The following is an 11,324-nucleotide window of genomic DNA, read 5'->3' as shown; positions in this document are numbered from 1 at the left end:
AATTCCCCATTGACATCCCTACGCGGGGTGGTTCGTGCATATTAGCAAGTAGCGCGTGGCTATCAGGGGTGGGCGATGCGGGTGTGGTGGAGTTTGAGTGGCTATCAGGGGTGGCTGACGCACATGTGGCTACCAAAAATCCATGATTAAGCGGAAGTTGGAGTGGTGGAAGAGGCCGACGCGGGCGGCGGGAGAGGAGTCGAGGACAGCGGCAGCGCCCCTAACCTCAATGGCGGAGTCTGAGCAAAGCCGCAAGGCTCGACATCGTGGACAACGCTGGCAACGACGGGGCATGGTTGTGCGACACGGTGAACTAAGGGCTGAGAGGGACGGCGGCAACAAACCAGTCATGGGAGGGCCAGGAGGGGTGTGCGGGATGGAAGAAGGAAGGAGACGATGGAAGGAGTAACTAGCAGAATCTTTGCACGGTGAAAGTATATTTTTTCATACTAAATGAGGGAATCTTTGCACCGTTTGATATAGATTATTGGTCGGTGTATAGTAGAGATTGTTCGATTTTATTAAAACTTGTTTATTTTATATAAGCATAGGTATATATTGTTGGTCAAACAGTATTAGTAATAAGTAGTAAAAATAATTTTAATACACATAACAAATCGCAACTTGTATGACTCAATTTACTGGACCATGTATTCAGCCCTTTTCTGTATCCTGGCAAATTTGAAACTAATGGAATATAGCATAACGACTTCCATTCTAGTATTAGCATGTAATATACAGAGATATTTTTCAACGTTCCCTTTATTTAGTGACAGTATAGATTTTTTCAACTAAATTATAAATTGCCACAGCAAAGAGCGGATTCAATCCCTTAGCTGGGTTGCAGCAGCAACCGGTTATCGGAAACTTTCAGCCGAACAATGAAATTGAAACAGGTTTTAAAGGAGAAATAGGACTGAGGGGCAAAAATCCAAAAATAGATAGCATACTCGATCATAATTATTGAAATAGATAATATGTCGTTATATTTACAAATTTAGCATCCGAGGTGGCGATTATGACACTGTTCACTATATTCGGTATCTCAGTGCCGAAAATGGTGAATAGTGCTATATTTGGCACCACAGGTACCGAATATAGCCAATCCTCCGTCAACTCCTGTTGTGATGAATAGTAGCCACATTGATTAAATTTCGTTTTCACTCTCCTTCAAAACAGTGGTCTTCTGTTACTCCAAAAAATTTATAATTTTTTATACGTGTTCCATAATCCACATGTAACCCACTTCAATTGGATTAACCCAAAAATCCTTTGTATATTTTAAAATAAAATTTTCCAAAAAGGCTACTTTTATAACTTCTAAAAATTGTTAGTGCCTCAAATAAATTTCCAAAAAATTGGGAAAATTCACTAATATTCTTATTATATGATGGATTAATTTCTAAAATTATTTTTAGCTCTATGTTATATGATGAAAAAAATGAGTTCTTTGTAGTGCTCCATTTATACGCATTTTATCATTTTATGTTATATTCTTCTTTAATTCAATTTGAATTCAAACAAAATTCAACTATCTCATTATTTTTATCACTTTGACATGCTAACCTTTTAACTATATTTCTAAAGAACGGTGGACTAGCTGACGCGTCTCTTAAACGGTGCAAGCAATAGTTGCTGGAAGAGAAGAATAGTAACAAGCATGAGGAGGAGACATGCAAAGAGGTCATGAACTTGAAGCGTCTCCATGGACATTGCTGCAGAGGTGGTGCTCTTGGTCGTGGTCACTATTCTCCTGATGTTTGCCTAAGAGGCTAGCAATATAGTCGCGGTATTTATATAGATTATGTAAGAGGAAGAGTTGTTTGTTTTGACTACTTTCAATGTCATTTTAGACATATGTGTATGTAGTCAAATATTTAAAACTTACTATATATATTATTATATTTATAAATATTCAGATGGAAACACAACAACTTATGTATAGATGCATCATTAAATTTATTTTGGTAACTGATATGATTGTATTTTTATAAATATATTAATTTGGAAAACTATGTTACTGTTTAAAGTATAATATAATCATACTTTAAGCAACTATTGCTTGCACCATTCAAGAGACATGTCAACTCTCCTACTGTTCTTCAGAAATATAGTTAAAAGGTTAGCATATCAACCGGATAAAAATAATGAGATAGTTGAATTTTATTTAAATTCAAATTAAATTAAAAGAAGAATATCACATGAAATGATAAAAATGCATATAAATAGAGTATTAAAAGGAGCTTACTTTTTCATCATATAACCTAGGGCTGAAAATAATTTAAGAAATTAGTCTATCACATAAAAAAAATATTAGTGAATTTTTCAGATTTTATGAAATTTATTTGAGGCACTAACAATTGTTAGAAGTTATAAAAATAGTTTTTTTTAGAGAATTTTAGTTTAAAATATACAAAGGATTTTTGTGCGAATCCAATTAAAATGGATTACACATAGATTATGGAACATGTAAAAAAAGTTTTAAATTTTTTGGAGTAATAGAAGACCACCATTTTGAAGGAGAGTGGAAACAAAATTAAATCAAATGTGGCTACTGTTTATGGCACTGGGACTCGACGGAGGGCTGCCTGTATTCGGCACCTCAAGCATCGAATATGGCATTGTTCATTATTTTCGGTAAATAAGGTGCCGAATACGGATGCTACTTTTGGATTTTTGCCGGACTGGGGCTGTGTCTTTCAAATGTTCATCGCTTTCCAACTTCAAATATTGTCACGTTGGTTTATTATGAATTCCGTTTTAGCTACTACCCTACCATGAACCATATAAATAATACTTCCATAATGCTAAACATGAGGTAGTGATTTCCATGAATTGTTTGACTTCTGAGGAAGTACCTAACCTAGCAAATAATTAATTCCATATGCCTGCATTCGTCAAAAGAATATGTCACTACCTGAACTCTGTTATTCCCTTGCCATTTGGAAGAATCTAAGTATAAAACACAACGAAACCATTGTCTAATCGTGGCTCAGTAGGTGGCCGGCACAGCATTCTCTTGTTCCCGAAAACAAATGAAAACAGCAGCAGAGTCACCAGACCAAAACTCTGTTTTCCAAGCTGTTCTTTTACACCCTCAAAGGCAGGCATGTGTTGTACCATCCGTAGCACAGAACTCCGACAAACGCCGATCTGGTAGTTAAATCTGAGGAAAATGATAGGTTGTTCTTAGGATAAGAGAATCAGAGACAGATGAGCTCTGGGACGGTTTCCTTGGCATCTTGTGACCGCTTTTGACGAACGGATGGGCACAGGGCCACAGGCGACAGTCCTAGGCCAGCAAATCCTGTTAAACTTCTTGCTGGAGCTTAAGAACCCTCGACCTCCATTTGTCCGAGTTAGTATGCACGTTCCCACATACCTGGGACATGGTATGCGAGAAATATCAAATTTTTACGGTTTACTCTATGCAGAAGTATGAGTTCACAGAGATCTAATCAAAACATAGCATAACTATCAGTTCACACGACGCAGTATGAATGATACTTGGGCGCCCAATGTCAGTTACTATGCTACATTGATCAACTCCCAAACGCAAATGGTCAAATAGGAAGAATCGATTTTAAAAAGCACAACAATTTTTTTCCTCAGAAATGTACGACTATCATTTTCCTTTCTTCCGTACACTCCTTTTATGAATATTATGAGTTTATTTGGCAGACCTTTTATATCAATTTTAAGAGTAGAATTAATGAGAGCTTTGCTAAATAATAGTTTTTAGTTTTTATAGTGATTTTGTGGAAGTGATTTTTAAAGTCAGTTAGATACTGAGAGTAAAAAAAAATAGCTTCCATCATTTATTTTTTACAGAATCACTTTCTTCGTAGAGTTTATCCTATAGAATTATTTTCAACCTCAAAATCATTTTCAATCATTAAATCATTTCTTAAAAAATTACTTCCTATAAAATATTTAGATCGAGAAAACGCTATCAAACAGACTCTGTCGTCAGAATCCATGAACAGTCGCTTCGTTGCATCCAACGCGCAACGCTACAAGCTTGTACAACGAATTGGCGCGCGGCGTGGAGTCCTAAGGCCGCCGGCACCACGCGCGCTCGCGTCCAAGCGTTTGGGCATCATCAGGAGCTGCACCCGAGGGCTGCGCTTTTATCAAACCCGGCGCCACCCGTTGGCGCTTTGGAATTCATCCGCCCGTGCATGCATGGATGACTTTTCCTTCTCCCGCTCGGGCACGCACCAGCGGCGACAGGGCGCGCGAAGCCCCTTCCCCACTCCTGACAGCTCCAGGTCCTTCGCTGGCCCGCGTGGGGTACGCCACCGAGGCGTCGATGACATGTCGTGGCAGAGCTCCGTGTCCTGGCAACCAGACACATCGTGGGCGCAACCGCACGGCCTCGGGGCCGCGGTCGGGCCGTGGGCGCTGGCAGGGAACGACAGTGCCTCACGGCGTGGGCCTGCTCTGTTCCGCCGGACAGCGAGGGACTACTACTTGTCGAGACGGTCCGGCCAGATCTACCGCGACCGCTCGTCGGTGGCGCACGTGCCCCGTGGTGGCGGCGGCGCTGGCAAGCGGCTGGAGCTGCAGAGCGTAGTGACCAATGCGAGCCGCGCCATCGTTGTGGCGCCCAACACTTCTTTCGCCAGCAATGATGGCATCCTTACAACGGCCACCGTCTGCACCGCCGCCGGCCGCGACTCCGGGGACATGGAGATGGTGAAGTACAGAGACAAGTACAACAACGCCTTGTCCCGCGAGGTCTCGTTCTCGCGCGACAACCACGACAAGCTCTACGTTAGCGCTCGGCGGGACGCGCCCAGCTTCGGTAACAGCATCAGCGTCGCGTCGTACAGCCAGAGCCAGTACTACGATGACGACGGTGGTGTACACCACGATTACGACGACGAGGACGACGGTGAGATCGAGGTGAGGGTCGGAAAGCCTGTCAGCATCGCTGGCTTGTTTAAGTACTCGACGCCGCTGGACATCGTGCTCCTCGTGCTCGGGTGCATCGGTGCCATGATCAACGGCGGCTCGCTGCCGTGGTACTCGTACCTGTTCGGGAATTTCGTCAACAAGATTGTCAACGCCGACAAGACGCAGATGATGAAGGACGTCAAGCAGGTGAGTGAGCGCCATTAGGAAAACCAAGACAACGCAAATTTCCGTGCTGCGGATTTACTGAGAAGCTAATTCTGTCCACACTGTACTCAATGCAGATCAGCTTGTACATGGTGATCCTTGCTGCAGTTGTTGTCATAGGAGCCTATCTTGGTAAAAATACTGTTTTCGTTGCAATTGATGGATTGTTCTTGGAATTTTCTGGGTTATGGAGTTTTGAGTTTTGACTATGTAAGCGTGCAGAGATCACGTGCTGGAGGATCATTGGCGAGAGGTCAGCGCTGAAGATGCGGCGGGAGTATTTGAAGGCAGTGTTGAGGCAGGAAATCGGATTCTTCGATACGGAGGTGAGCACTGGAGAGGTGATGCAAAGCATCTCCAGTGATGTCGCTCAAGTCCAGGAAGCCATGGGAGAGAAGGTACAGAGCAAAAACATGATTCTGAAATAGTGATTGGTACTGAACAGAGTTAAATGCTTAATTCATCTGTTGTACATGTAAACAAAGATGGCAGGCTTTGTGCATCACGTCTTCACCTTCATCTTCGGCTACGTGGTTGGCTTCGCCAAATCATGGAAGATTGCTCTCGCCGTCTTCGCCGTCACGCCTCTTATGATGTCGTGCGGCATGGCCTACAAGGCCATATACGGTGGCCTCACCGCCAAGGAAGAGGTCAGCTCACTCAATATCTCCACAACCAATACTTACTGATTGTTAAGCAATGGACTAAACTGAAATAACCTTTTTTGTGTTTCTGATATTCTGTGATCTATTAGGCATCGTACCAACGTGCCGGCAGTGTGGCCCAGCAGGCTATCAGCTCCATCCGGACGGTCCTGTCCTTTGTCATGGAGGACCGGCTGGCAGACAAGTACGCCGAGTGGCTGAACAAGGCGGCTCCGATCGGCATAAAGATGGGCTTCGCCAAGGGCGCCGGCATGGGGGTGATCTACCTGGTGACATACACCCAGTGGGCGCTGGCGTTGTGGTACGGCTCGCAGCTGGTCGCCAAGGGTGAGATCAAAGGCGGCGACGCCATCGCCTGCTTCTTCGGCGTGATGGTCGGAGGAAGGCACGTACAAGAACCTTGCACGGCGCCGACGTGCCGTATATTATCGCAAGAAATGCTCCTTTTGCTAATGCCTTGGAATTTGGCAATGGCCATGCGCGCAGGGGTTTGGCGCTGTCGCTGTCCTACTACGCGCAGTTCGGGCAGGGGACGGTCGCGGCGGGGCGGGTGTTCGAGATCATCGACCGCGTGCCGGAGATCGACGCGTACAGCGGCGGAGGGCTGGCGCTGTTGGCGTTGAGGGGGCGGATCGAGTTCAAGGACGTGGAGTTCGCATACCCGTCGCGGCCGGAGGCCATGATCCTGTACAACCTGAACCTGACCATCCCCGCGGCCAAGATGGTGGCGCTCGTGGGCGTCAGCGGAGGGGGAAAGTCCACCATGTTCGCGCTCATCGAAAGGTTCTACGACCCAACGCGAGGTGAAGCACAAAACACACACCATATTCTGTTGCACGATGGGATGTTTCACCGGTGACAAAGTTGTGATGAGCCAATATGCAAGTGATTGATTGCAGTGTTGGTGGGTTGGTGCAGGATCGATCACGTTGGACGGACGGGATCTGGCGTCGCTGAATCTCAAGTGGCTGCGCTCGCAGATCGGCTTGGTTGGGCAGGAGCCGATCCTGTTCGCCACCTCCATCATAGAGAACGTGATGATGGGGAAGGAGAACGCAACGAGGCAAGAGGCCATCGCGGCCTGCACCGAGGCCAATGCTCACATCTTCGTCCTAGGCCTACCTGATGGCTACGACACGCAGGTGAGCAACACAAAACTGACATGGCCATCCATTGACTCTAGTCGCACCTAACCAATTTGCTTTCGCCTGCACGTTATTTAGGTTGGGGACCGTGGGACCCAGCTGTCGGGGGGCCAGAAGCAGCGGATCGCGCTCGCGCGTGCCATCATCCGTGCCCCGCGCATCCTGCTGCTGGATGAGCCCACCAGCGCGCTGGACGCCGAGTCCGAGGCCGTGGTGCAGCAGTCCATCGACCGCCTTTCCGCCGGCCGCACAGTCGTCGTCATCGCTCACCGCCTTTACACTGTCCGCAATGCCGACACCATTGCTGTGCTCGACCGCGGGGCCGTCGTGGAGTCCGGCTGCCACGCCGACCTCATAGCTCGGGGCGGCCCCTACGCTGCCCTGGTGAAGCTCGCATCGGACAGCGGCAGGTCCGACTCTGCCGAGCCCAGGAAACCTGGCACTGGAGGTGAGCCCATGTACAGCAGCTTCACGGACGAGTCAGGGCACGACATGTCGGTATCAAAGTCAAGGTACGGATTTCACACGATACAAGAAGAGGCAGAGCAGAAGGATGCGCACGCCAAGGACGCCAAGGTCAGGGTCTCTGAGATATGGAAGCTGCAGAGGCGGGAAGGCCCCTTGCTGATCCTGGGATTTCTGATGGGCATACACGCAGGCGCGGTGTTTTCGGTGTTCCCGCTGCTGCTGGGCCAGGCTGTCGAGGTGTACTTCGACGCAGACAAGTCAAAGATGAAGCGGCAGGTGGGATATCTGGCAACGGCCGTGGTTGGTCTCGGCGTGGCCTGCATCCTGACTATGACGGGGCAGCAGGGTCTGTGCGGATGGGCGGGCGCTAGGCTCACCATGCGTGTCCGCAACCGCCTCTTTCGCGCCATCATGCGGCAGGAGCCCGCGTGGTTCGACGAGGAAGACAACGCGATGGGTGTCCTCGTGACACGCCTTGCACGGGACGCCATAGCATTCCGGTCCATGTTCGGCGACCGTTACGCCGTGCTCCTGATGGCCGTGGGCTCAGCAGGCGTGGGTCTCGGCATATGCTTCGCGCTGGACTGGAAACTCACGCTGGTCGCAATGGCCTGCACGCCGTTGACACTTGGTGCCAGCTACCTCAACCTCCTCATCAACGTCGGTCCAAAATCGGATGACGGCGCATACGCACGGGCCAGCAGCATTGCAGCCGGCGCCGTGTCGAACGTGCGCACAGTCGCCGCTCTCTGCGCCCAGAGCAACATCGTCGGCACATTCAACCGGTCGCTGGAGGGTGCCATAGCCAAGGCTCGGCGGAGGTCACAATTCATGGGCATCATCCTCGGGCTCTCCCAAGGCGCCATGTACGGTGCTTACACGGTGACCCTCTGGGCCGGCGCATACTTTATTAAGAGAGACGAGTCCACCTTCGGCGATGTGTCAAAGATCTTCCTCATCCTTGTCCTCAGCTCCTTCTCCGTTGGTCAACTGGCTGGTCTCGCCCCCGACACATCCGGTGCACCGGTGGCCATCGCCTGCATACTATCCATTTTGAAGCGCAGGCCAGCAATCGACAAGGACCGGACCGAGCGGCGAACAATCAAGAACGGGAGACCCATCGACGTCGAGCTGAAGAAAGTGACATTTGCATACCCGTCACGCCCGAACCTGATGGTGTTGAATGAGTTCTCGATGTGTGTGAAGGCAGGGAGCACTGTTGCGATGATCGGTGCAAGCGGGAGCGGGAAGTCCACGGTGGTCTGGCTGGTACAGCGGTTCTACGACCCGGTGGGCGGGAAGGTGATGGTCGGCGGCGTGGATGTGCGGGAGCTGGACCTTAAGTGGCTCAGGGGGGAGTGCGCAATGGTGGGCCAGGAGCCATCTTTGTTCAGTGGGTCTATCAGAGAAAACATCGGGTTTGGCAATCCAAAAGCCTCATGGGCAGAAATTGAAGAGGCTGCCAAGGAGGCCAACATCCATAAGTTCATCGCTGGGCTTCCCCAAGGTTATGATACTCAGGTAAACAATTTTAAGCAGATTATGTAAAAAGACTTTTCAATAGGAAAACAAATTCTAAGATTAAGACAAAGAATCACTTGCTAGAAACAAGGCTAAACATTCTGAACTGTAATCATGCTATCTTATTTGTATGGAACTACATTTGTGCCATGAGAACATGCTATCTTATTCTTCATATGTATATTGCTGAAACAGTGCTTGTGTTGAGCAGGTCGGAGAGAGTGGAGTCCAGTTGTCAGGGGGTCAGAAGCAGAGGATTGCAATTGCACGAGCAATCGTTAAGCAGTCCAAGATACTACTTCTGGACGAGGCTAGCAGCGCGCTAGACCTCGAATCCGAAAAGCACGTGCAGGAAGCCCTTAGAAAAGTCTCACGGCGTGCAACGACGATCAAGGTGGCGCACCGCCTCTCCACGGTGCGCGAGGCCGACCGCATCGCCGTTGTGAGCAATGGGAGGATCGTCGAGCTTGGCAGCCACGACGTCCTTCTAGCTAACCATGGCGACGGCTTGTATGCCGCGATGTTGAAGTCGGAGGTGGAGGCGCAGGCATTCGCGTAGAGAGGACTGACTACACATGCTGCATATGTCATGTTCAGCAATTCGGACACTCTGTTTTGTCAAAGAAAAAGGTATTAGGAATACATATGTTGATCACATGTCAATAGAATTTTTGAGGAACACTACTCATACCACCAGATGAATAAAATATGCACAAGCATATAAATTATATGGAATGTCCATGTTGACCGTAAATGGGTTCAAGACGTACTCCTGACAGCTTTTCAGAGAAATCAAAGGGGACGCAAATGAAAGTGAGATAAACGATCGTGATTCATATAATACTGGCGAGCTGCTATTACGATGACAGTAGTTAAGTAGATTGATGTGGTCATGTTAACGCCAAGACTCGATGATTAGCCAGTACGGTGGAACTGTTTGATGTGGTTCTACTTCAACATGGCCTTCGCCGCGAGAGAGCTCCGAGTTTTTTTTTATATATTTTCTAAACAAAATAATTAAAAAATATATATTGGATGACAAGAGTTACGGGGCTAGATGCCTCTACCGCCTCTTAAGATGGCAGTAAGCCACCCGAGGGTAACACCGCGGCGGGCTCATAGGCCTTACCGCCCTCTGAGGTGCGGGCAACCCTGCCATCTTCTCAAGGGGCAGGTAGCCCCTTTTTAGACATGGCAAGACTCAGGGTATATTTTTTATATAAACTAATATAAATCCTAGAAATTATTTAAGATAAAATAAAAAATCTTAGAAAATATTTAAGTGAAGATAGAATAAATACATGTAAGTGAAATGATAAAACCACATTAAATGTAAGATAGAATGTGTATATGATATGGGTACATAAAATTTAAACATGAGTAATGCCATTTAGGCTACATCTAAGATACATGCACGCCTTAGGTAATAGATTAAAAAATTATAAAACCAACTTGAATTCAACAAGTTCAACAATTAGTAGCATAAACATTACGGACGAAATAGCTCTTGAAGTTGTATGTGCCTTATCTCCCGGTCCATTTATTGGTAATAGTATTTTGAGGATTTTGGTCTACATGGTGCTAGTGTATAAAGAAAATAATCAAAGTTAGGATCCTAGTTATCTGCCCCGTCATCAGAGAATTTGCAACGACGTGGAGTTCTTTGAGGAGTTGGCATGAAGTCATCATCATCGGAACCAACTCATTCGGTTGTGACGGAAATGGTAGAAGCATGTCCTCTTGTGGTGGTTGTCAAATGACCACCTCTTTCACGTGGTTCGAACCACCACCTCTTTCGCAAAGGTGTGGAGGTCTCGAACAACCACATCTGCGTCTCCAATTATGTTCGGATAGGCAGCTGTCACTGGAGAGTAGATGCAAAAGATTAACGTTCTCAATAGGTTTGTTCAGCAACTCTTCATCACGAGGGAACACCTAGTATAAAAAAAAGGTCATATGAAAATATAAACGTGTCTTAGAAGTGCAACAATATAGTGGGGATATGTAGTAACAATGAATGTACCTTAATGTGCTCCTCATACTGCTAAGGGTGCATAAATATGGTGTGCGCTCGTTTGCTAAAACACTTTGCTATGTCGGCTAGTTCGCACACCCTGATATATCTCTAACGACACTCCAACAAGTGTCTTTAGGTCCATGGAGGCTATCATTGAGGATTTGGATGTCCACGAGAAATGTCCACTTAAGGAGCCAGCCATGGTGTGGTATAGGGTATCAGATGGTAGTGGTGTTTCGAAAAACTACAATGTCATGACCTTCTCATTGCCTCGGCCTCCCATTTTATAAGCAGGGACTGATGGTGTAAGGACCAAGTGTAGTAATGTAATTTGGAGATAGTGCATGCATTGATGCATTCCTGTAGCGACTGATCACTGGACTT

At 47.2% G+C, this 11,324-nt stretch overlaps 1 protein-coding gene across 1 annotated transcript; it reads left to right on the top strand.

Annotated features, from left to right (window-relative positions):
- The first annotated feature begins 4,317 nt into the window (after positions 1-4,317).
- LOC133925393 (ABC transporter B family member 19-like) lies at positions 4,318-9,482 on the top strand. The gene is made up of 10 exons (XM_062371333.1): positions 4,318-5,106; positions 5,202-5,256; positions 5,347-5,522; positions 5,610-5,774; positions 5,879-6,183; positions 6,270-6,592; positions 6,708-6,931; positions 7,013-7,344; positions 7,402-8,923; positions 9,135-9,482. Exons 1-10 carry the CDS (start codon positions 4,318-4,320, stop codon positions 9,480-9,482), a joined length of 4,239 nt encoding a protein of 1,412 aa, XP_062227317.1.
- Positions 9,483-11,324: the final 1,842 nt, after the last annotated feature.

The sequence above is a fragment of the Phragmites australis genome, chromosome 7, assembly GCF_958298935.1.
Source record: "Phragmites australis chromosome 7, lpPhrAust1.1, whole genome shotgun sequence".
In the NCBI taxonomy this organism is placed as follows: Eukaryota; Viridiplantae; Streptophyta; class Magnoliopsida; order Poales; family Poaceae; genus Phragmites; species Phragmites australis.
The sequence above is the reverse complement of the archived record's forward strand: the minus strand, read 5'-3'. Positions and strand labels throughout refer to the sequence as shown.